This window comes from Oncorhynchus clarkii, chromosome 5, assembly GCF_045791955.1.
Source record: "Oncorhynchus clarkii lewisi isolate Uvic-CL-2024 chromosome 5, UVic_Ocla_1.0, whole genome shotgun sequence".
In the NCBI taxonomy this organism is placed as follows: Eukaryota; Metazoa; Chordata; class Actinopteri; order Salmoniformes; family Salmonidae; genus Oncorhynchus; species Oncorhynchus clarkii.
The window spans coordinates 6,506,511-6,532,524 of record NC_092151.1 but is presented as its reverse complement, the minus strand read 5'-3'; the positions used below and the strand labels follow the sequence as shown (position 1 = coordinate 6,532,524).

Sequence of the window (26,014 nt, the reverse complement as noted above, 5' to 3'; positions counted from 1 at the left end):
AATAGAATGCTTTTAGTTTTGGAAATATTTAGGACCAACTTATTCCTTCCCATCCATTCTGAAACCAACTGTAGCTCTTTGTTAAGAGTTGCAGTCATTTCAGTCGCAGTAGTAGCTGATATGTATAGTGTTGAGTCATCCGAATACATAGACACACTGGCTTTACTCAAAGCCGGTGGCATGTTGTTAATAAAAACCAAGGGTCCTAAACAGCTACCCTGGGGAATTCCTGATTCTACCTGGATTATGTTTGAGAGGCTTCTATTTAAAAAATAAAAAAAATGTATTTAACCAGGTAAGCTAGTTGAGAACAAGAACTGCGACCTGGCCAAGATAAAGCAAAGCAGTTCGACACATACCACAACACAGTTACACATGGAATAAACAAAACATAGTCAATAATACAGTAGAAAACAAGTCCATATACAGTGAGTGCAAATGAGGTAAGATAAGGGAGTTAAGGCAATAAATAGGCCATGGTGGCGAAGTTATTACAATATAACAATTAAACACTGGAATGGTAGATGTGCAGGAGCTGAATGTGCAAGTAGAGATACTGGGGTGCAAAGGAGCAAGATAAATACAGTATGAAGTAGTTGAATGGGCTGTTTACAGATGGGCTATGTACAGGTGCAGTGATCTGTGAGCTGCTCTGACAGCTGGTGCTTAAAGCTAGTGAGGGAGAAGTGTTTCCAGCTTCAGTGATTTTTGCAGTTCCTTCCAGTCATTGGCAGCAGAGAACTGGAAAGAAAGGCGACCAAAGGAGAAATTGGCTTTGGGGGTGACCAGTGAGATGTAACTGCTGGAGCGCGTGCTACGAGTGGGTGCTGTTATGGTGACCAGTGAGCTGAGATAAGGGGGGACTTTATTAAAGAATCCTCTGTGTTCTGTTAGACAAATAACTCTTTATCCACGATATAGCAGGGGCTGTAAAGCCATAACACATGTTTTTCCAGCAGCAGACTGATTTGATAATGTCAGAAGTCGCACTGAAGTCTAACAAGACAGCCCCCACAATCATTTTAGCATCAATTTCTCTCAGCCAATCATCAGGCATTTGTGTAAGTGCTGTGCTTGTTGAGTATCCTTCCCTGTAAGCGTGCTGAATTTGTTATAAATGTGTCAAGCGTCCGCTTGCTCCTCATTACACACCACAGACCAACAAATATTCTTCACATCAACAACATAGGAATCAATACATAACTTATTGTATGACCTCTTATACACTATTTTAGGCCCAGTCTTTGGAACTTTGGTTTTCCTAGAGATGGCTATTATATTGTGATCACTACATCCTATGGATCTGGATACTGCTTTAAAGCAAATTTCTGCAGAATTAGTAAAGATGTGATCAATACATGTTGATGATTTCATTCCTGTGCTGTTTGTAACTACCCTGGTTGCAGGCACTGGTTACAGTTTGAAGCTTTCTCTTGAGTCGGCATCCTAATGAAAGCCAGTCAATATTTAAAATCACCCAGAAAATATACTTCTCTGTTGATATCACATACATTATCAAGCATTTCACACAAATTATCCAGATACTGACTGTTAGCACTTGGTGGTCTATAGCAGCTTCCCACCAGAATTTACAGTAGAGAGTGGGGATGAACGAGCCAGTTGGAAGCTGGGGATGATTAGGTGGCCACGATGGTATGAGGGCCAGATTTGTAAATGTAATCAGGACACCGTCTTTAACACCCTTTTATCTTGTGTTACCAAATACATCTGACTCTTGCTTTTATTAAAGCCGCCACGTTCTGCTCTGAAAAGTCACCCGGTTGACTTTTTGTTTATGTCCTTTCGCAGATGATCGGAGCGACTGCCATCGAGGACAAGCTCCAGGACGGGGTTCCTGAGACCATCGCCAAGCTGGCAAAGGCTGACATCAAGATCTGGGTTCTCACTGGAGATAAGAAGGGTGAGAGATAAGAAGGGTGAGAGATAAGAAGGGTGAGAGATGAGAGAGATAAGAAAGGTGAGAGAGCTGTGTTCACATGGCGGCCAGCCTTCGTCTGGAATGTTCATCTCTCTATGTAACCGGGGACTGGGCTTTACAGTCGGGTTCCATCCCAGGGTTCCATCCCAGGGTTCCATCCCTGTTCCCTATTTAACACACTGGTTATAACCAGGGCCATGGTAGTGCACTTCTGTACAGTATAGGGAATATGGTTCCACTTGGGCTGCAGCCCATGTTTACCTCCCAACAATGTGTTTCTGTTGATTTAAAACCATGTTTACCTCCCAACAATGTGTTACTGTTGATTTAAAACCATGTTTACCTCCCAACAATGTGTTACTGTTGATTTAAAACCATGTTTACCTCCCAACAATGTGTTTCTGTTGATTTAAAACCATGTTTACCTCCCAACAATGTGTTTCTGTTGATTTAAAACCATGTTTACCTCCCAACAATGTGTTACTGTTGATTTAAAACCATGTTTACCTCCCAACAATGTGTTGCTGTTGATTTAATGACTGAGATAACATCTTGAGCTGCTACTTCACCGAGTTTGCCTCTTGATGGATTAAATGTGTATTGATGACATTAACATGAACTATTTCTTCAATATTTATTTTTCCTCCCTGCAGAAACGGCTGAGAACATTGGCTATTCCTGTGAGCTGCTTACCGATGACATGCAGATCCACTATGGAGATGATATCAAGTAGGTTTAAGATATTAGAGGAGAAGTGTAGGTCTATGGGCCCCAGTGCTTGATGTGAGTCATCCGTGTGTAGCTGTGCTGCTGGAATGGCTAGGCTACTGCTGAAAAGGCTACGCTACTGCTGGAAAGGCTACGCTACTGCTGGAAAGGCTAGGCTACTGCTGGAAAGGCTAGGCTACTGCTGGAAAGGCTAGGCTACTGCTGGAAAGGCTAGGCTACTGCTGGAAAGGCTAGGCTACTGCTGGAAAGGCTAGGCTACTGCTGGAAAGGCTAGGCTACTGCTGGAAAGGCTAGGCTACTGCCGGAAAGGCTACTGCCGGAAAGGCTAGGCTACTGCTGGAAAGGCTACTGCTGGAAAGGCTAGGCTACTGCTGGAAAGGCTAGGCTACTGCTGGAAAGGCTAGGCTACTGCTGGAAAGGCTAGGCTACTGCTGGAAAGGCTAGGCTACTGCTGGAAAGGCTACTGCTGGAAAGGCTACTGCTGGAAAGGCTACTGCTGGAAAGGCTAGGCTACTGCTGGAAAGGCTAGGCTACTGCTGGAAAGGCTAGGCTACTGCTGGAAAGGCTAGGCTACTGCTGGAAAGGCTACTGCTGGAAAGGCTACTGCTGGAAAGGCTACTGCTGGAAAGGCTACTGCTGGAAAGGCTACTACTGGAAAGGCTAGGCTACTGATGGAAAGGCTAGGCTACTGATGGAAAGGCTAGGCTACTGCTGGAAAGGCTACTGCTGGAAAGGCTAGGCTACTGCTGGAAAGGCTAATGCTGGAAAGGCTAGGCTAATCCTGGAAAGGCTAATCCTGGAAAGGCTAGGCTACTGCTGGAAAGGCTAGGCTACTGCTGGAAAGGCTACTGCTGGAAAGGCTACTGCTGTATTTGCAGAGTGAAGTTATGATAATACACTGTTACAGAGAGTGTAGTTGAGTGTAAGATGTAGTTCTGATGTTTCACGGTCTTGTGTGATAGTGAGAAGCTGCGACTCAGACAGGCAAGCCGGAGGGACCAGCTGTCTGCGTCCGGCCGAACCAGGAAGAAGGTTCCGGATCCGTTCTTCCCCGAGCCTGGCAAGAACGCACTCATCATCACTGGAGGCTGGCTGGTGAGTGTAGACTACTGCTAGTTACTGTTGCTGTTCAACATGAAATGATCATTAAAGGCGTACACTTTGACTCAGCCTAATATTTACATAGACATTTTTAATTTCATTGTTTTGTGAGGTTTTTCTTTTGTGAACAAAAGTATAGATATTTTTTCTAAAGACTAAATAGGCGTCTCTCTCTCTTTCTCTTTCTCTCTTTCTTTCTCTTTCTCTCTCTCTCTTTCTCTCTTTCTCTCTCTTTCTCTCTTTCTCTCTCTCTCTCTCTTTCTCTCTTTCTCTCTTTCTCTCTTTCTCTCTCTCTCTCTTTCTCTCTTTCTCTCTTTCTCTCTTCTCTCTCTCCACAGAACGAGATCTTATACGAGAAAAAGAAGAAACGTCGTCGCCTTCGCTTGAAGCGTCTCGGAAGGAGACCCGCCTCTGCCACGCCCCAGGACTCCACCCAGCCAATCGACGACTGGGAGAAGGAGAGTCGTCAGGTGGACTTTGTGAACATGGCGTGCGAGTGCGAGGCGGTCATCTGCTGTCGGGTCACGCCAAAACAAAAGGCCAACGTGGTCAGCCTGGTGAAGAAGTATAAGAAGGCTGTCACGCTGTCCATCGGAGACGGAGCCAACGACGTCAACATGATCAAGAGTACGGGAGGAGATTTATTTGATTTTACTGTTAAATTATTCATTATTTGTTAGCAGTTGTTATCGCTGAATTGTAGTTTTCAAAGCCTTTTGTAGTGAAGTGTTGTGTTATATCTACTCCCCCTTTGCGAACTCCTCACCTCTTCAGTTGTTGGACAAATTCTCTGTTTTTGTTTCACCCCCCCCCCCTCCAGCTGCAGACATCGGTGTGGGTATATCATATTCTCTGTTTTTGTTCCCCCCCCACCTCTCTCCCCAGCTGCAGACATCGGTGTGGGTATATCTGGACAGGAGGGCATGCAGGCGGTGATGTCCAGTGACTATGCCTTCGCTCAGTTCCGGTACCTGGAGCGTCTCCTGCTGGTCCACGGTCGCTGGTCCTACATCCGCATGTGCAAGTTCCTCCGCTACTTCTTCTTCAAGAACTTTGCCTTCACCCTGGTCCACTTCTGGTACTCCTTCTTCAATGGGTTCTCAGCTCAGGTGAGGGAATGTTCTAGAGGTAGGGTATATCCCAATTGGTACAATATTCCCTAAATAGTCCAATACTTTTGACCAGAGCCCGATTCCCTAAATAGTGCACTAGTTTTGACCAGAGCCCTAGGGTGCCATTTAGGGCACCATCTGTCTAAACTGCATTTTCAACGGACACTTATCTACTAGACGGACTTCAAAACCCCCACATTACTTTTGTATCATATACTATGGTACAGATTATTGATCCTAAATTTGATGATAGAGGGGCGGCAGGGTATCCTAGTAGTTAGAGCGTTGGGCCAGTAACTGAAAGGTTGCTCGATCGAATCCCCGAGCTGACAAGGTACAAAGCTGTCATTCTGCCCCCCTGAACAAGGCAGTTAACCCACTGTTCCCCGGTAGGCCGTCATTGTAAATAAGAATTTGTTCTTAACTGACTTGCCTAGTTAAATAAAGTGGAAATAAAATCTAAAAATAGAGGAGTAATTTATTGTGTGATATATGACTTTATGATACTTCTTCAGGTTGCCTATGAAGATTGGTTCATCACCTTGTACAATGTGATGTACAGCTCTCTTCCTGTCCTGCTGGTTGGCTTGTTGGATCAGGTAAGCTATTAAAGGAGATACATGTAGAATGTTTGTCATTTTTTGACAATGTCTATAATATATCCAAATCTAATTGTATTTGTCACATGCTTCGTAAACAACAGGGGAATAGTTACTTACGGGACCTTCGTCAACAATGCAGAGAGAAAGAAAATTGAGAAATAATACTGTAGAAAAGTAATAAAACAATGAGTAATGATAACTTGGCTATTCACACTGGGCACCAGTTGTCTTCAAATGCCAGCTGGACAAGCTGATCTTTTTATAGAGGGAACAGGCTTTGTGTTCACTGTTTTTTTTAATGATGAACATTGAATGAAAACTCCCACTTTTGTTTTATCACTCTGTCTTATTCCGATCATATGACACGTCGATGTAAAGCTAATACAATGGTTCCCAAGCTTGGGAACGGGATACTGTGTGGGATCCCCCTGGGCCCATTGAGAAAACATTTCAGCTTGTTATCAAACAAATGATCTTCAAATGGGTATAGAATACAACCGCTTAGTGCCAACAAAGGATCTCTTAAACTACTCAAATTTAGTGAATATGAACACACAGCCATAACAAGCCTTGTCCAAGTGGAGTCCCCTGCATTTAAGTGTCAATTTGGGATAATGTGCAGTACAAGTTTGAGAAGCCCTGAGCTAATATGAAATGTATATTTCCTGTTTCCTTGAAGGATGTGAACGACAAGCTGAGCAGGAAGTTTCCCAAGTTATACCTTCCTGGTCAGCAGGGGGCGCTGTTCAACTACAAGAACTTCTTCATCAGTCTGTTCCACGGCATCTTCACCTCTCTGGTGGTCTTCTTCATCCCGTACGGGGCGTTCCTCCAGACCATGGGGCAGGACGGAGAGGCACCGTCAGACTACCAGTCCCTCGCTGTGGTCATGGCCTCTTCGCTCATCTTCACCGTCAACCTGCAGGTAGCTGACTTGTTCCTCAATGGATTTATTGATTGGTGGATTGATTATGTTTATTGTCCTTCAAAAGGGAAATTCATTCCATAACTCACATGTAGACACAAGAAACAAACTCTGGTGTGTTTTCAGAAATCTGTTGAGTATAAAAAAAAATATATAAAAAAAAAATATATATATATATATATATATATATATATATATACAAGCCTATTTTTATAGCAAGTGCTGTTTCCTCCTGCAGTGTTGGAATAGATGATGTAACTTCCTGTCTCTCATACTCTCTCCCAGATATCTCTGGAGACGTCATACTGGACCTTTGTGAACTGCTTTGCAGTCCTCTGCAGTATAGCCATATACTTCGGCATCATGTTCGATATCCACAGTGCAGGAATCCACGTCATCTTCCCATCAACCTTCACTTTCACCGGTGAGTTCTGCCTCTTCAGATCTGGGTCCTGTCATACGGATGAAAACAGACTAAAACCGGGAGAGACTTCCTGGACCTTGTATGCCTTAATGAATACTATCCTGGGTCGTGTTCATTCGGCCACACAGACGATAGCAAAACGTTTCACAATGGAGAATGAATGTTTCTTATTGGACAAGTTTAGGTAGTACCCCCCCCCCTAATTCTATCAGTTTTCTTCCAGTTCGCACCTTATGAACATGACCCTGGCCATATGGCTCCTGTCACAGATGGTGATGATGGTGACTAATTACTGTGCTTTTCTAACCCAGCGTATGTGTTTTGTATTTCTGTGTGTGTCAGGTGTAGCCCCTAACGCGCTCAGACAGCCCTATCTGTGGCTGACCATCATCCTGACTGTGGGAATCAGCCTGCTACCTGTCATCTTCATTCAGTTCCTCTGCAAAACCATATGGCCGTCCGTTGGAGACAACGTAAGGCCTAGCTACCACTAACCCGAAAATGACTTTACTCATAATGTCTTGATATCTATGATATGCGATATGTCCAGGGTACGGGCTCGTTGCCTCTGCAATATTGTGAGAGATGTTTTTGTATCCGAGATCTGTGGAAATGGAAAAATCTGGAAAACTACATCCTGTCTCAAGTGCTCTTGAATAAAACCCACCACACATCCAATTTTTTTTTTACTTGTTTATGAAGATTTTATGAATGTTTATTGAATAATTGTTTCCCACCGACGCAGGTCCAGAGGAACAGGAAGAAGTATGAGGAGGAAGAGGAGGAGGAGAAGAAGAAACCGGCTCCGTTCCAGCGCGACAGACGCTCCCGCCGCTCGGCCTACGCCTTTTCTCACTCCCGGGGTTACGCCGACCTCATCGCGTCAGGCCGCAGCATCCGACGGCGGCCTGCTGTAGCTCGCCCCGACCCAAGGGACAGTATTACAGAGGTCCCCCCAAGCCAGTAACATATGAGGGGGACTCACCGGCCTGGCACTAGACTGGTCCCAGATCTGTTTGTGCGGTCTTGTATACTCAGACTTGCATATGGAAAGAATAGGTATAAAAATGTATAGATGTAAAATTACACGATGTCTATGGTGACAATGACCAGAGGAGTTGGCAGGACAACACAAACAGATCTGGGATCAGGCTAGCCTGTCCCTATTTTTTTTATTTTACCTTTATTTAACTAGGCAAGTCAGTTAAGAACAAATTCTTATTTTCAATGACGGCCTAGGAACTATGCATCTGGAACTGAGAACATACCGCTGGGCCTCATCTCACCGACCTGGCACGGTCGGAATCTATGCAAAGACTCTAACCATCCAAAAGCTCAGTGAAGCACCACTGTTGGAGTTCATGTTTTATACGGTTTAGAAAACAAAAACCAATGTTTTAATCTCCAGGATTTTTAAGTCTTATTTTAGTTCTCCTCACCTGGATGGTTGGAGCATTGCTCGTCATCATTGGGCACTCCTGACATACCTTGGCCTGTATTCATGAAGCCTCAAGGGTTAGAGCGCTGATCTAGGACCAGGCCCCCCTCCCCCGTACATGTAATCTTATTCATATGATCAAAAAGGGGAAATGTTTGAGCAGCACTTTGTGAATGTGGGCCATGGAGGATTTGGTTATGTTGCCTATCACGGTGTAATAATGCTATCTATTGCAGGGGTTGCATTTCATCTGGATCTTGGGAGTTTTATTTTTTTTTTCGTCTTAATTTAATATATTGTGATTATTATTGTTGGTTTTGGATTTAAATTTACTGGATCTGTTTTTAAATGCGTACTTGCAGTCAGAAGGGTGTCATAATGAATCATATTTTATTCATGCTCAAGAATTTCAGCTTTTTTTTTTTTTTTTGTCGGCTCATAAGGAAGCTCATAAGGAAGCTTCGAACTAGATGATCCTTTTTTTTTCATTTTATGGTGTCTGTACTGCTGTAAGTCATTTGACATACTTCATATGGACATGGTTGTATTGTACACATGCTTTTTAAAGATGAACCAGTTGTTTACATCAGCCCCTATAGAACCCCGCTGCACCTCTGGACATGCGCTAGCTGTTTTACCTGAGCCAAATAACCCCTGTTTCAAAATCAAAACCGGATGCTAGTCGCCTGCTAGTAGTATTCTGAGATGCCAGTAGACACAACTCTCTAATTTTAATCTATGAAGTATGAATGGATTCGATGATTTGCCATTTTAATGCTGTCTTTCTATTGACTTGACATTTCATAACATTTTATATAGTGAACCAGAATGAGTTCTATTTCTGTCTCCGTCTACAAGGATGCGGCCATTTGCATTGAGACTCCTCCATGGTTATTTGCCAAATACACAATTTTCCTTTTATATATATATATATCAGCCTTGAATCAATATGACCCTTCAACTGAAACAATACTCTGCGAGTGTGTCAGAAATAGCACTTTAATCCCTATATAGTTGGACCAGGGCTCTGGTAGAAAGTAGTGCACTGTATAGGGATTAAAGTGCCATTTGGGACAGTCGTGTTTATTCTGTTACATACTTGTTTCTCTGTGTATAAAGTGACATATCTACACAAACCTTGAGCAAATAGTTAGTCCATTTGGGATACAGACACAGATCCATTGGACAACTCCTTATCACTACTGTTTTAAAAACTTGTTTTTAGCATTTTGTGTAAAAATGACTTTGAATAAAAACTACCGATACAGAGAAGCTTTTGGTCTCAAATTATAGATGGGGGGAAAAAGTAAAATGTTTCTGCCTAGAAGCAGTCACTATATTGCTGTTCTCCATGTTGTCTGTACGTTTCATATGTCAAATCAAATTGTATTTGTCACATGCGCCGAATACAACAGGTGCAGTAGATCTTACCGTGAAATGCTAACAAGCCCGAAAGACATTATCTCCACCCACACAAACATTTTGAGTTTTATACAGCACCAACAATAACCCCAGCAGTGGGACATATGCTCCACCTGCAGTCCAAGAACTGGATTGATTACCATTATGAATATCCATTTGCCACAACCAAGATGGTTGCCAGCGCAAGACGTTTATTTTTTTACGGCAGTAATATCGATTAACGGCAACGCCGAACGCTGTCCCGTAATCAGCTGACTTGAGAGGATCTGCAAATATCCCGAGTGGAGTAATCAAGACGAATTAGACTACCGATGACCTACACTGACCGAGTATTTCATCAATACTGTTCCCTAGAAAAGTTTAATGGTGCAGTATAACCTGTCATAGGTAAGTGTTTTAAACGTATTTGTCCATTTTAGCTTTATTTTGTATTTTTTTAACCAGGAAGTTGCGACATATAGGTGCTTTAATGTCAGCTAGCTAAGCGATCACCTGCTAGCGAAGCCAACGGTTTTGACCAAGGTATGCAATATAGTGAATAATACTGTACTGTCTTTTGTTACACGACGTTTTACTTACACTGGCATACGTGGATATCATAGCTAGCTATGGTAGTGTCTCAACGTATAATGTGCTAGCTAGCTCATGTGTCAACCCATCATTATCTGGCTAAAATATAATTATCTCGCAACGATTTGCATCCAAAGTCTGTAATAATCGATAACCTAGTTACATGATACAGAGAAGATTGAGCTTCTTCTAGTGACAAACATGATAAATAACTAATTGAGTTGGTTATTTCACGCACCCAAACCTTCGAACAGGCATGCTGTCTGGTTGTTTGATGATCATCCATTGAATGATTTTTTTTTTGCGCAAGATCTTCTGTAATGTCTTCTGCACGCAGTAAACTGTAGACTTACTGCATCCATTACATTTCCCTACTCTTGAAGTACCCTTTTATAGCTGATTTTTGTTTTTTAAATATTTATGTCAGGGTGTTTCGGAACAGTGTTGTGGATTCACTTGTTCTGTGTTTGGAAAGAGATGCTAGTAATGAGTGGGCGTTCCGGGTAAGTTACATGGTGTCATCGTTCAGTCTTTTGTAGCTACCGCACTGTTTCCCAGGCTGCCAGTCTGCATTGTAGGACCCTATAAAATCAACTTTACGCAATTCAACAATATTGACAAAGGTATTGAATTTAATAGGGAATCCACTACACGGCCACTGTCAAATGATTACATTGATCATACGACAAGAACAGAATGGATAAGAGACCAGGATAATTCCCCGTCTGCCGAGGCTAGGATGTGCGATGCGCGCAGCTGCAACTTCGTTTAGCCGTTAGCGGTGATGCTAATGAAAAATCTATTGGTATATGGAAAAAAATTCTCAATTAAATGTTAATTACAAAGTAGACTGTTAACGTTATTTGTTTTACAAACTCTACCATCGTATGCGCGCTACAAAAACACTCCCGAACAACAGCTAGTAGGTCCACACTGGAATTAAAGGGTAGGCCTAACTACACCCCAAAATCAAGTGGTCTCCATATGTGGTTTAAGCATTGTTGTGGACTTACAACATCCAATGTAGGTGTTTAATTTAATACAAGGTTACTTGCACTGATACCTTTTAATGTCAATGTATTGTACACAAAATGATCAACTTATTGGTTGCCAAAATCAAATTGTGTTTGTCACGTGCCAAATATAACCTTAAAGTGAAATGCTTACTATTTATTTATTGAACAGTGCAGTTCAAGAAATAGTTAAACTTTTTATTTAGGAAATGTTAACAGTAGAATTACATAACGAGGCTATATACAGGGGGCACTGGTACCGAGTGAATGTGCAGGGGTACAGTTTAGTGTAGGTAATTTGTACATGTAGGTAGGGGTGAGGTGACTATGCATAGATAGCAGCAGTGTAAAACCAAATGGGGGGGGGGGGGGGTCAATGTAAATAGTCTGGTTGGCCATTTTGATTAATTGTTCAGCAGTCTTATAGCTTGGCGGAAGAAGCTGTTAAGGAGCCTTTTGGCCCTCTACTTGGTGTCCTGGTACCGTTCGCCGTGCGGTAGCGGAGAGATCACTCACTCTATGACTTGGGTGACTGGAGTTTTTGATAATTCTTTGGGCCTTCCTCTGACCCTGCCTGGTATGGAAGGAAGCTTGGCCCCATTGATGTACTGGGCCTTAAGTACTACCCTCTGTAGCGCCTTTCGGTTGAAGGCCGAGCAGTTGCCATACCAGGCAGTGATGCGACCAGGATGCTCTCGATAGTGCAGCTATAGAACCTTTTGAGGATCTGGGGACCCATGACAAATCGTTTCCGTCTCCTGAGGGGGAAAAGGTGTTGTCGTGCGCTCTTCATGAATGTCTTGGTGTGTTTGGACCATGAAGGAACTTGAAACTCTCGACCCGCTCCGACTACAGCCCCCGTCAACATAAACGGGGGCCTGTTTGGCTCTCCTTTTCCTGTAGTCCACGATCAGCTCGTTTGTTTTGCACACATTGAGGGAGAGGTTGTTGTCCTTGCACCACACTGCCAGGTCTCTGACCTCCTTATAAGCGTTCTCATCGTTGTTGGTGATCAGGCCTACCACTGTTGTGTCGTCAGCAAACTTAATGATGGTGTTGGAGTCGTGCTTGGCCAGTCGTCAGTGACAGGGAGTACAGGAGGGGACTAAGCACGCACCCCTGAGGGGAACCGGTGTTGAGGATCTGCGTGGCAGATGTTTTGTTGCCTTCCCTTACCACCTGGAGGTGGCCCATCAGGAAGTCCAGGATCCAATTGCAGGAGGAAGTGTTTGGTCCCAGGGTCCTTAGCTTTGTGGGCACTATGGTGTTGAATGCTGAGCTGTAGTCAATGAATAGCATTCTCACATAGGTGTTCCTTTTGTCCAGGTGGGAAAGGGCAGTATGGAGTGCATTCGAGATTGCGTCATCTGTGGATCTGTTGAGATGATATGCACATTGGAGTGTGTCTAGGGTTTCCGGGGTGATGGTATTGATGTGAGCCATGACCAGCCTTTCAAAGCACTTCATGGCTACCGACTTGAGTGGTACATGAAAGTAGTCTTTTAGGCAAGTTACCTTTGCATTCTTGGACGCAGGGACTATGGTGGTCTGCTTGAAACATGTAGGTATTACAGACTCCGTCAGGGAGAGGTTGAAAATATCAGTGTGGACGCTTGCCAGTTGGTCCGCACATGCTCTGAGTACACATCCTGATAATCCATCTGTCCCCACCGCTTGTGAATGTTGACCTGTTTTATGGTCTTTCTTACATCGGCTGTGGAGAGCATGATCACACAGTCGTCCGGAACAGCTGGTGCTCTCATGCATGCTTCAGTGTTGCTTGCCTCGAAGCCAGCATAAAATTATTTTTTCTCGTATGGTAGGCTTTTGTCACTGGGCAGCTCACGTCTGGGTGTCCCTTTGTAGTCTGTAATGGTTTGCAAGCCCTGCCATATCCGACTAACACAGAGCCTGTGCGCCACTTCTGGATGAGCATTTTCCTGTTTGCTTTTGGCCTACAGCTCATTGAGTGTGGTGTTGGTGACAGCATCGGTTTGTGGTTGTACAGTTGAAGTCGGAAGTTTACATACACCTTAGCCAAATGCATTTAAACTCAGTTTTTCACAATTCCTGACATTTAATCCTAGTAAAAATTCCCTATCTTAGGTCAGTTAGGATCACCACTTTAGTTTAAGAATGTGAAATGTCAGAGATAGTAGAGATAATTATTTATTTCAGCATTTAGTTCTTTCATCACATTCCCAGTGGGTCAGAAGTTTTCATACTCTCAATTAGTATTGGGCCAAATGTTTCGGGTAGCCTTCCACAAGCTTCCCACAATAAGTTAGGTGATTTTTGGACCATTCCTCCTGACAGAGCTGGTGTAACTGAGTCAGGTTTGTAGACCTCCTTTCTCGCACACCCTTTTTCAGTTCTGCCCACACATTTTCTATAGGATTGAGGTCAGGGTTTTGTGATGGCCACTCCAATACCTTGCTTTTGTTGTCCTTTAGCCATTTTGCCACAACTTTGGAAGTATGCTTGGGGTCATTGTCCATTTGGAAGACCCATTTGCGACCAAGCTTTAACTTCCTGACTGATATCTTGATGTTGCTTCAATATATCCACATAATTGTCCTGCCTCATGATGCCATCTATTTTGTGAAGTGCATCAGTCCCTCGTGCAGCAAAGCACCCCCACAACATGATGCTGCCACCCCCGTGCTTCACAGTTGGGATGGTGTTCTTCGGCTTGCAAGCCTTCCCCCTTTTTCCTCCAAACATAACGATGGTCGTTATGGCCGAACAGTTCTATTTTTGTTTCATCAGATCAGAGGACATTTCTCCAAAAAGTATGATCTTTGTCCCCATGTGCAGTTGCAAACTTTAGTCTGCCTTATTTTTCTGGCAGTTTTGGAGCAGTGGATTCTTCCTTGCTGAGCAACCTTTAAGGTTATGTCGATATAGGACTCGTTTTACTGTGGATATAGATACTTTTGTACCCGTTTCCTCCAGTATCTTCACAGGGTCCTTTGCTGTTGTTCTGGGATTGACTTGCACTTCTCGCACCCAAGTACGTTCATCTCTAGGAGACAGAACGCGATTCCTTCCTGAGCGGTATGACTGCTGCCTGGTCCCATGGTGTTTACACTTGCGTACTATTGTTTGTACAGATGAACGTGGTACCTTCAGGCATTTGGAAATTGCTCCCAAGGATGAGCCAGACTTGTGGAGGTCTACAATATTTTTTTTCTGAGGTCTTGGCTGATTTCTTTTGATTTCCCCATGATGTCAAGCAAAGAGGCACTGAGTTTGAAGGTAGGCTGTGAAATATATCCACTGGTACACCTCCAATTGACTCAAATGATGTCAATTAGCCTATCAGAAACTTCTAAAGCCATGAAATAATTTCTGGAATTTTCCAAGCTGTTCAAAGGCACAGTCAACTTCTGACCCACTGGAATTCTGATGCAGTGAATTATAAAGGAAATCTGTAAAAAATTGTTGGAAAAATGACTTGTCATGCACAAAGTAGATGTCCTAACCAACTTGCCAAAACTATAGTTTGTTGACAAGACAAGTTTTAATAACTCCAACCTAAGTGAATGTAAACTTCCGACTTCAACTGTATATAGACATCTACGAATAATCTAGATCACATATGTCAGAGTCAAGGCCCGCGGGCCACATCCGGCCCGCAAGAAGGTTTTTTACGGCCCCTGGGATGATCTTGATTTATTATTAGAACCGGCCCGCAGCAAGCCGGCAGCCCGCAGATCTTTTACACGCACCAATACTACATTTCCCACAATGCAAAGGTGACGCACCGAGCAGTAGGCTGCTTCATTTCAATATTTATTGGCACAGCAGTCGTCAGCATCACAGTAAAATTAACTTTCAGATACCCATCAAAAATGGCAAAACGGAAGGTGGATACTGAGAACCGGGGGTTTCAAACAAGGTGGGAGTCGGAGTATATGTTCACGAAGGTAGCTGGAAAACCTGTGTGTCTTCTGTGTGGAGAAAGTGTGGCGGTACTGAAAGAGTATAATCTGAGACGACATTATGAAACGAAACACGCGGACACACACGCGGACGCAACTGTCAAGGCCAGTTTTATTTTGGCAGAAGAGATCGCTAAATCAGCCCGGCCATTTACGGAGGGGGATTTCATCAAAAACTGCATGATTAAAGTTTGTGACGAAGTTTGCCCAGAAAAAAGGCAACTCTTTTTAAATGTGAGTCTGAGCAGAAACACCATTGCCGAGAGAGTAGACCAGTTGTCCATCAATCTAAAAGAGCAGCTTGTGAAAAAGGGAAAAGATTTTATTGCATATTCCTTGGCTGTGGATGAGAGCACCGACATTTCTGACATTGCCCAGTTGTCAATTTTCATCCGCGGAGTGGACTCCAACCTAAGCGTGACAGAGGAGTTTTTGGCTTTACGTCCTATGCATGGCACAACTACGGGGCATGATTTGTATGAAGAGGTGTCAAGATGTGTAAATGAGATGGAGCTGCCTTGGGAAAAACTCGTGGGTTTGACAACCGACGGAGCACCTGCGATGTGTGGACACAGGAGCGGACTGGTGGCGAAGATACGGGAAAAGATGCAAGAGGAAAACGCGACAGGTGAGCTGACAGCTTATCATTGTATCATACACCAGGAAGCGTTGTGCGGTAAAGCCTTGAAAATGGAGCATGTAATGAGCATCATCACGCGCACAGTTAACTTTATCAGAGCCAAAGGTTTGAATCACCGCCAGTTCAAGGCATTTCTGACGGAGTTAGAAACGGAGCATGGTGATTTGCCTTATCACACAGAGGTGCGATGGCTAAGCCAGGGAAAGGTGCTTCAAAGATGTTTCGAGCTTCGTGAGGAGATTTGTCTGTTCTTGGACAGCAAAGGGAAAGACACAACACAACTCCGAGACGAAATGTTTCTGTGTGAAATGGCTTTTCTGTGTGACATTACGAGTCATCTGAATGCAATAAACTTGCAGCTGCAGGGTCGGGATCGTGTCATCTCTGATATGTACAGTACAGTGAAGGCATTTAAAACCAAACTGACTCTGTGGGAGACGCAGATGCGGAAAGAAAATTTGAGCCACTTTCCCAGCTGCCAGACCATGAAAGAGAAGCTCTCTACCAGTGCGTTCCCGAGCACACAGTTGGCTGATAAAATAGGTATGCTTGCCGCTGACTTTCGACGCCGATTTGCTGACTTTGAAGCACAAAAAAGCAGGTTGGAACTGCTCGGTAACCCATTTGCTGTTGACGTGGAAAGCTCACCACCAAACCTCCAAATGGAGTTGATTGACCTCCAATGCAATGATGCACTGAGGGCAAAATATGCGGCAGTGGGTGCTGCGGAGTTCGCCCGTTTCCTCCCCGGCACAATGCCCCAGCTGCGCATCCAGGCTGCTCAAACGTTGTCTATGTTTGGCAGCACATACCTGTGTGAACAACTGTTTTCTTTGATGAACCTGAACAAAACATCACACAGAAGTCGACTTACTGCTGAACACCTCCACTCAATTCTGAGGATTTCTTCAGCTCAGAGCCTTACCCCGAACATTGATGAACTTGTGGAAAAGATGGGACACCACCAAGTATCACCCTCAACCTCAAACAAGTGAACATTACTGTGCAATCACATATTTAGAGTTTTTACTCAGTTCAAGTTTAAAAGTTAAAATTTAATATTTGTTTTCACTGCATGTTACTTCTCCTTAAACAAAGTGTTGTTTTTGATTAATAGATTTTTGCACTTTATTTTTTTGTATTTCAATCCAATTATATTTTAAAAATATTTCAGTTGAGTGGATGATAGAAAATTGCTATTATTGTTTTTTCTTTGAAGTAAATTTAGCCCACTTTTGCTAAAATAGAAAATATAGTCTACTGATGGTGCCTTGAATACCGGTTTCTTTCATTTAATGTTCATGTTATGGGGATATTTATATAAAGGAAATTTGTCTTTTGTGTCTGTTGAAAATTAAAGATTACTGACAGAGCCATAAGAAAATATTGCTTTATTTATCTGATCATATTGTAATATATTTGTTAGGTTTTCAGTAGGTTCAATTAGGTTCACTAGACTATATGCGTCATTTAAAAATTTTTCAATGAACATTCGAACAGTCCGGCCCTCGTCTTGTAGCTGATTTTTTTATTTGGCCCTCCGTCCATTTGACTTTGACACCCCTGATCTAGATGAATACTCTCTCTTGGTAGGTAGTTTGGTCTACAGTTTATCGTGAGGTACTCTACCTAGGCTTCTTGAGAGGCTCGTCCTGTGCCTAGGCCTGATGTTGTTGCTATAGGTGATGAAATGGGAAGATAGTGATGCCTGTTGCAACCTGCCAGCCTGACGCCTCAGTCCTCCTACTGCTCTGTCCTCTTCACCTATTATCGATGCAGCTGCTTGTTGTGAAATCTTAACTTCTTGTTTCTTTCGATGCGGATAGGTTATCACGACACAAAGTGTGCTAACACAAAACCAATAACAATAGGTTACAAAATATACGCAGTTCAGTCCTGCCCTGTTCATTTCGCCAACAGACGTCACATGTTGTTCTGTATGTCACACAGGTTGTGTCCTAAATCACAGCCTATTCCCTACAAAGCACTATGTGGTTCTATGGATTGCCCTCACTTCACTGACTCCATGTCCTACTGTTGTGGGCACGCTGCCTGATTTTGATTGATTAAACTCTGAAAGCCTGTGGGGAGAGATTGGTGGTAGACTTTGAAAGTCAAAAGCAGTGTGTCACTGTCTAGTACTAGTTTGTTGGACTGAAAGCAGAGGTAGTTCTGGCGCTACGACAGCGATATCACTGAATTGTCTAAAAATGAAGCTGACGCACCTTGGGAAGATAAAAGTGATGTTTCGCAGGCTGAGGTCTGCTCTGACTGAGACAACTCATGAGTGTATCATAAGGTATTGTACTGCCAATTTTTATTTTTTTTAACTTGGAAACTGAATGACACATGACTTAGGCCTAACCGTTGTGTTTTCAGTTTTCTATAAGAATCTAGATGTGTCTCTAATCCCTAGCCTCCATTTTCTGGCTTTAAAAAAAAAGTTTTGGCTAGACGATGAGGAATTATTTTCACGTTTTCTGGAAGTGTTTTGTCCGCTTGTTTTGGAAGGATGTTGACCAGTAGACATTTTGCAGTAAAATTTGTTTTAATAGTGTAGGCTGTTCTGTTGTTCAGTACCGTTTAACATGGGGTATCTCCACAGTTCTGCTTTTTATTTCATCTACAGTTTGATCTTTACATTTAATCTGGATATTGTGCTTGGGACTTAAGCTCAATATGACTCATGTGTGAAAGCTATGTTACTACGGGACAGTAATGTTCAATAGGTGAATGATTGTGTAGCATTAAACAGATGGTTTTCAGCCAGGTCATGAAAGCACTCTGACCTAAGTTGGCAGTTGGTTCTGCTTTTCTGTGTTGTGCCTTGGTAATGGTCTCTGTCTGTCATTGGAGAAAATTCCTGTTTTGCGTTGCTTCCCTAAAACTAACCTTAGTGACAGAGATACCGATGGACTATCTTATGATTGTGTGAGTGTCACAATAGTCCTTAATGTTTTATTTTAATTACCACAGACTATTGACCGTAGATCTGTGAAGAGGTTATTGGAAAGTGTGGAATTGATCTGAAACTACTCTAACTCAGTAACTGTACGTCACCCACTAAAGTCTATGGTCTGCCCTTCAATAATGACCTCGATGACCTCAATGCTGCCTTGTGTAGTGCCCTCCCACCAATGTTAGTCAGCTCCTTAACTCTTTCCCTCTCTCTCCTCTCTACAGGTCAACAGAGAAAATGTCAGGAAACAGCCTGGTTTTACCCATAGTGCTGTGGGGCCGGACGGCGCCCACCCACTGCATCTCCAGCCTGCTGGTCATGGATGACCTCGCCACCATCATCACCGGCTGCCACGATGGACAGATCTGCATTTGGGACATGACCTCCGACCTCGAGGTAAGCCTGACGTGACCTTTGACCTCCAAACATGCGTTTGGGTCCGAAAGGTAAACATGTTACTCATTCTGGTTATATATGGACCCCCCTCCCATTCATTGTATGAAAATAACGAACTAGCAACTATTTCGCTCGAGCGTATAGCATTATCTGTCCGTCAACAATTCATCTGCGGGAGCGTGGCGGCTCTCAAAACCAGACCGCAGAAACAGCTTGGCCGCTACTTTCCAGGAGATTGTTTGTGAGGAGATTTACTTCCGGGTTAAGTGGGCGGGTGTTAAGAAGCGCGGTTTGGCGGTTAAATGTTTCGTAGGACGCATGACTCGACCTTTGCCACCCGAGCCCGTTGGTGGAGTTGCAGCGACGAGACGATCAAAATTGGGGAGAAAAAAGGGGGGTAAAAATACAACAGAAAAATACATAATCATAATACTAATACTTTATCCTTGGTAAATCTCTGTCGCGTATTACACATCTTAGATGCTTATTACAGCCTCATCTCTCCATGCAGAAAATGGTTTTGATAGACTAGAATGGTCACATCTCTGGTCCGTCTTGGAACATGTGGGACTTGGCTCCAATTTCATTCATATGATTAAAATACTATATGCTAATCCCTCAGCCATAGTAATTAGGGGAAATAACTGTTCTGTTCAGAATCACTAGGAGCCCAGGTAATCTACTTCATTCCATTATACATAACAATGTGTCTCAATCGGTCCCAAACGCATTGAAGATCATAGATAAATTATAAAATGAATCTAACCAAATCAGCCCTACTGTTTCCCCGATGGAGGCCTACGGGTTCATGTTTTAGAAACGTACATTGAAATAAATAATGTACTTGCATTGTACTTCCACCAGACCATTCACTCTCAACATAAAATCGTCGCGTGGCTGAATCTAGTTGTCTACCCCTGATGTAGGCCAGGCACACCTGAGTGGCCTGTGTAATGTTGTTACTGTGTTAATTCGCAGGTATAAGAGGATCTTAATGTGAAAGTGAAACAGCTGTGTTCCTCGGTGTGCCTCTGTCCTGTGGGTTGCCCATTTTACCTGACTTGACTGTCCTGTCTCCTGTGCTGTTCTCAGATCAGTCCCAGGGCCATGTTGTTCGGTCACACAGCCTCCATCACCTGCCTGTCTAAAGCCAGCCCCTGCAGTGACAAGCAGTACATCGTCAGCGCCTCAGAGAGTGGGTGAGTAGTGAATACAGTAGGCGTGCGCCACAGGAAGTACAGTGGTGGGCGTGCGCCACAGGAAGTACAGTGGTGGGCGTGCGCCACAGGAAGTACAGTGGTGGGCGTGCGCCACAGGAAGTACAGTGGTGGGCGTGCGCCACAGGAAGTACAGTGGTGGGCGTGCGCCACAGGAAGTACAGTGGTGGGCGTGCGCCACAGGAAGTACAGTGGTGGGCGTACGCCACAGGAAGTACAGTGGTGGGCGTACGCCACAGGAAGTACAGTGGTGGGCGTACCCCACAGGAAGTACAGTGGTGGGCGTACGCCACAGGGAGCCAATCAGTTGTGTTGTGACATGTTAGGGGTGGTATACAGAAGATATCCCTATTGCAAGGAATTTGACAGTTTCTTCAAGTGCAGTCGCAAATACCATCAAGCGCTATGATGAAACTGGCTCTCATGAGGACCGCCACAGGAAAGGAAGACCCAGAGTTACCTCTGCTACAGAGGATAAGTTCATTAGAGTTACCAGCCTCAGATTCCAGCCCAAATAAATGCTTCACGGAGTTCAAGTAACAGACACATCTCAACAGCAACTGTTCAGAGGAGACTGTGAATAGGGCCTTCATGGTCGAATTGCTGCAAAGAAACCACTACTAAAGGACACCAATAAGAAGAGACTTGCTGGGGCCAAGAAACACAAGCAATGAACATTAGACCGGTTGGGATCTGTCACCGTTGTCTTTGTGAGACGCAGAGTAGGTGAACGGATGATCTCCACATGTGTGGTTCTGACCATGAAGCATGGAGGAGGAGGTGTTATGGTGTGGGGGTGCTTTGCTGGTGACTCTGTTATTTATTTAGAATTCAAGGCACACTTAACCTGCATGGCTACTACAGCGTTCTGCAGCGATACGCCTCCCATCTGGTTTGCGCTTAGTGGGACTATCATTTGTTTTTCAACAGGACAATGACCCAAAACACACCTCCGGGTTGTGTAAAGGGCTATTTGACCAAGAAGTTTTGTGATGGAGTGCTTCATCAGATGACCTGGCCTCCACAATCACCCGACCTCAACCCAATTGAGCACTCAACAAGTGCTCAGCATATGTGGGAATTCCTTCAAAACTATTGGAAATGTATTCCAGGTGAAGCTAAGTTGAGAGAATGCCAGGAGTGTGCATAGCTGTCATCAAGGCAAAGGGTGGCTACTTTGAAGAATCTCAAATATAAAATATATTTTGATTTGTTTAACACTTTTTTTGGTAATACATGATTCCGTATGTGTTACACTACATGACTAAAAGTACTTGCTCGTCAAACATCTCATTACAATATGATGGGCATTAATATGGAGTTGGTCCCCCCTTTGCTGCTATAAAAGCCGCCACTCTTCTGGGAAGGCTTTCCACTAGATGATGGAACATTCCTGCAGGGAGTGTTAGTGAGGTCGGCACTGATTTTGGGCGGTAATGCCTGGCTTGCAGTCAGAGTTACAATTCATCCCAACGGGTTGAGGTCAGGGCTCTGTGCAGGCAATCAAGTTCTTCCACACCGATCTTGACAAACCATTTCTGTATGGACCTCACTTTTTGCACAGGGGGCATTGTCATGCTGAAACAGGAAAGGGCATTCCCCTGATGCCACAATGTTGGAAGCACAGAATCGTCTAGAATGTCATTGTATGCTGTAGCATTAAGATTTCCCTTCACTGGAACTTAGAGGCCTAACCCAAACCATGAAAAACAGCCCCAGACAATTATTCCTCATCCACCAAACTTTACAGTTGGCACTATGCACTGGGGCAGTTGTTGCTGAACAGTTGTTGCGCTGACGTTGCTTCCAGAGGCAATTTGGAACTCTGTAGTGAGTGTTGCAGCTGAGGACAGACGATTTGTACTCGCTACGCTTTAAAGCACTCGTCGGTCCCATTCTGTGAGCTTGTGTGGCCTACCACTTCGCGGCTTAGCCGTTGTTGCTCCTAGACGTTTCCACTTTACAGTATCAGCACATACAGTTGACCAGGGCAGAAATTTGAAGAACTGTCTTGTTAGAAAGGTGGCATCCTATGATGGTGCCACGTTGAAAGTCACTGAGCTCTTCAGTAAGTCCATTCTACTACCAATGTTTGTCTATGGAGATTGCATGGCCGTGTGCTCGATTTTATACATCTGTCAGCAACGGGTGTGGCTGAAATAACTGAATCCACTAATTTGAAGGGGTGTCCACATACTTTTGTATGTATGTTATCAGTTATTGCTCTAATGTTGTCTATTCACTATCTGCTTTGTGTGCAGGGAGATGTGCTTGTGGGATGTCAACGATGGACGCTGTATTGAGTTCACTAAGCTGGCCTGCGCTCACACAGGGATCCAGGTAACGTATATGGCCTTTTTTCTCACCACGTATCTGTAGTCCACGGCTGTAGTCCATGGCCCTCTTCCACGGCTGTAGTCCATGGCTCTCTTCCACGGCTGTAGTCCACGGCTGTAGTCCACGGCTGTAGTCCACGGCTGTAGTCCACGGCTCTTTTCCACGGCTCTTTTCCACGGCTCTTTTCCACGGCTCTTTTCCACGGCTCTTTTCCACGGCTCTTTTCCACGGCTCTTTTCCACGGCTCTTTTCCACGGCTCTTGTCCACGGCTCTTGTCCACGGCTGTAGTCCACGGCTGTAGTCCACGGCTGTAGTCCACGGCTGTAGTCCACGGCTCTTTTCCACGGCTGTGGTCCATGGCTCTTGTCCATGGCTGTAGTCCATGGCTGCCGTCTTTGATTCCTCGGTTTGAGGAGGAAGTGAGGAAAGATCTGAAATTGAGGAAGCACCGATTGAGACAATGGTTTCTACTCTATTCCCTCTAAACCACACCTGTCCTTTTCTATCAACTGTATACACATCAAATGTATTTATAAAGCCCTTTTTAGATCAGCTGATATCTCAAAGTGCTGTACAGAAACCCAGCCTAAAACCCCAAACAGCAAGCAATGCAGGTGTAGAAGCACGTTGGCTAGGAAAAACTCCCTAGAAAGGGAACCAAAACCTAGGAAGAAACCTAGAGAGGAACCAGGCAATGAGGATTGGCCAGTCCTCTTCTGGCTGTGCCGGGTGGAGATTATAACATGGCCAAGATGTTCAAATAATAATAATCACAGTAGTTGTCGCGGGTGCAACAAGTCAGCACCTAATGAGTAAATGTCAGTTGGCTTTTCATATCCCATCATTAAGATTATCTCTACCGCTCCTGCTGTCTCTAGAGAGTTGAAAACAGCAGGTCTGGGACAGGTAGCACGTCCGGTGGTCATGTCAGGGTTCCATAGCCGCAGACAGAAAAGTTGAAACTGGAGCAGCAGCTCGTCCAGGTGGGGACAGCAAGGAGTCATCATGCCAGGTAGTCCTGAGGCGTCGTCCTAGGGCTCCGGTCCTCCTAGAGAAAGAGAGAGCATACTTAAATTCACACAGGACACCGGATAAGACAGGATAAATACTGGACTAATCCACCTGGACTAATCCCTTGAGATTGTTGCTTCTACTGGACTAATCCCTTGAGATTGTTGCTTCTACTGGACTAATCCCTTGAGATTGTTGCTTCTACTGGACTAATCCCCTGAGATTGTTGTTCCACCTGGACTAATCCCCTGAGATTGTTGTTCCACCTGGACTAATCCCCGGAGATTGTTCCACCTGGACTAATCCCCGGAGATGATTGTTCCACCTGGACTAATCCCCGGAGATTGTTGTTCCACCTGGACTAATCCCCGGAGATTGTTGTTCCACCTGGACTAATCCCCGGAGATTGTTGTTCCACCTGGACTAATCCCCGGAGATTGTTGTTCCACCTGGACTAATCCCTGGAGATTGTTGTTCCACCTGGACTAATCCCCGGAGATTGTTCCACCTGGACTAATCCCTGGAGATTGTTGTTCCACCTGGACTAATCCCTGGAGACTGTTGCTTCTACTGGACTAATCCCCCGAGACTGTTGCTTCTACTGGACTAATCCCCCGAGTACCTTCTGGAGCTCTGCTCAAGCAAGGCATTTGATTGGTTTGTTGTGAGGTGTCATTGATTTACACCGTGTTCCCGCCCCTCTTTAGCTGTTTTCTGTCATTGCACTTCCCCAGACTTCCCGTTTTAGGGATACCTGGTTCGTAACGAGGCGGGCGAAACCCTGACCTTATCACTAGTCTGTTTTTATATTGTGTCTGAGTCTCACTGGTCCTGTCCTCTACCTATTTCTACCTGTCTGCTGTGTAACGGACATTACCCAGAGATCCTAGGTGCTACTATCCTTGGAACTAACCCCAACCCTCACTCTTCTCCTCTGTCTAGTTCTACCAGTTCACCATCGGTACGCAGCGTGAGGGTCGTCTGCTGTGTAATGGACATTACCCAGAGATCCTAGTGGTGGACGCCACCAGCCTGGAGGTCCTCTACTCCCTCGTCTCTAAGATCTCTCCTGATTGGATCAGCTCCATGAGCATCATACACTCACATCGCACACAAGGTAGCCTACTTCACACTATGCTATACAATACTATGTTCTGCTATACAATACTATCCTATACTATGCTATACAATACTATCCTATATTATGCTATGCTATACCATGCTATACAATACTATCCTATAGTATGCTATGCTATGCTACCCTATATTATGCTATGCTATACTATGCTATACAATACTATCCTATATTATGCTATGCTATACCATGCTATACAATACTATCCTATATTATGCTATACTATGCTATACAATACTATCCTATATTATGCTATGCTATACTATGCTATACAATACTATCCTATATTATACTATGCTCTGCTATACGATACTATCCTATACTATGCTATCCTATGTTATGCTATACGATTCATCATATGCACACCACACACACACACACACACACACACACGGTCAGTCAACCATAGGGTTCCAAAATTTCAGGAGCTTTACCGGGTTTTTCAAATATCCCGTTTGGATGATTTCCAGAATCAGTAGGGAAAAGGCAGGGAGGGAATCCTGCAAATGGGATTTTTGAAAATGTAACTGAACTTTGCACCTCTAGTCGTCCCACACGGCTAACATCAGCCTCTCTAACTGCCGTCCAGGAACAGTCCACTAACGCTTCTAAAACTTGGATTAGATAGACCTCTGACCACGGTAACGTTGTTCAACCGTCACGGTCTGTATTTACCATGGTAACGTTGTTCAACCGTCACGGTCTGTATTTACCATGGTAACGTTGTTCAACCGTCACGGTCTGTATTTGCCACGGTAACGTTGCTCAACCGTCACGGTCTGTAGACTAAAACATTGCATTGTCACCCAATTGTTGCGTTTGTAAACTCACTTCATTAAACAATTATAGGCGCTGTTAAACTGACACTGTGTCCCCTCATCATAATGTGTGATATCTTTTCAGAGGACACAGTGGTAGCAGTATCGGTCACTGGGATACTGAAGGTGTGGATCATCACTCAGGATGTCAACAGGATGCAGGTAGAGTGTTACTGAGACACATCAGGATGTCAACAGGATGCAGGTAGTGTTACTGAGACACATCAGGATGTCAACAGGATGTCAACAGGATGCAGGTAGAGTGTTACTGAGACACATCA

The 26,014-nt window shown here is 44.2% G+C and overlaps 2 protein-coding genes across 4 annotated transcripts in view; both read left to right on the top strand.

The window, feature by feature from the left end:
* The window catches only part of LOC139408273 (phospholipid-transporting ATPase IC-like), a 40,841-nt gene extending 31,299 nt beyond the window's left edge, over nucleotides 1–9,542 (top strand). The window contains exons 19-28 of the mRNA XM_071151974.1: nucleotides 1,810–1,921; nucleotides 2,593–2,668; nucleotides 3,631–3,763; nucleotides 4,108–4,396; nucleotides 4,655–4,878; nucleotides 5,397–5,480; nucleotides 6,163–6,408; nucleotides 6,694–6,832; nucleotides 7,175–7,305; nucleotides 7,578–9,542. Coding sequence (XP_071008075.1) covers nucleotides 1,810–1,921; nucleotides 2,593–2,668; nucleotides 3,631–3,763; nucleotides 4,108–4,396; nucleotides 4,655–4,878; nucleotides 5,397–5,480; nucleotides 6,163–6,408; nucleotides 6,694–6,832; nucleotides 7,175–7,305; nucleotides 7,578–7,799 — 1,656 coding nt within the window. The 3' untranslated portion in view covers nucleotides 7,800–9,542. The remainder of the gene's footprint in view (nucleotides 1–1,809; nucleotides 1,922–2,592; nucleotides 2,669–3,630; nucleotides 3,764–4,107; nucleotides 4,397–4,654; nucleotides 4,879–5,396; nucleotides 5,481–6,162; nucleotides 6,409–6,693; nucleotides 6,833–7,174; nucleotides 7,306–7,577) is intronic.
* Nucleotides 9,543–9,942: 400 nt separating this feature from the next.
* Nucleotides 9,943–26,014, top strand: part of LOC139408272 (WD repeat-containing protein 7) — a 333,290-nt gene continuing 317,218 nt past the window's right edge. For 2 of the 3 annotated variants that reach the window (XM_071151970.1, XM_071151969.1), the window contains exons 1-6: nucleotides 18,033–18,158; nucleotides 19,043–19,214; nucleotides 20,307–20,413; nucleotides 22,693–22,771; nucleotides 24,723–24,897; nucleotides 25,819–25,895. In XM_071151970.1, coding sequence (XP_071008071.1) covers nucleotides 18,070–18,158; nucleotides 19,043–19,214; nucleotides 20,307–20,413; nucleotides 22,693–22,771; nucleotides 24,723–24,897; nucleotides 25,819–25,895 — 699 coding nt within the window. In that variant the 5' untranslated portion in view covers nucleotides 18,033–18,069. Of the gene's footprint in view, nucleotides 10,080–18,032; nucleotides 18,159–19,042; nucleotides 19,215–20,306; nucleotides 20,414–22,692; nucleotides 22,772–24,722; nucleotides 24,898–25,818; nucleotides 25,896–26,014 lie in introns of those variants that run through there. The other variant, XM_071151971.1, reaches the window with a different exon arrangement.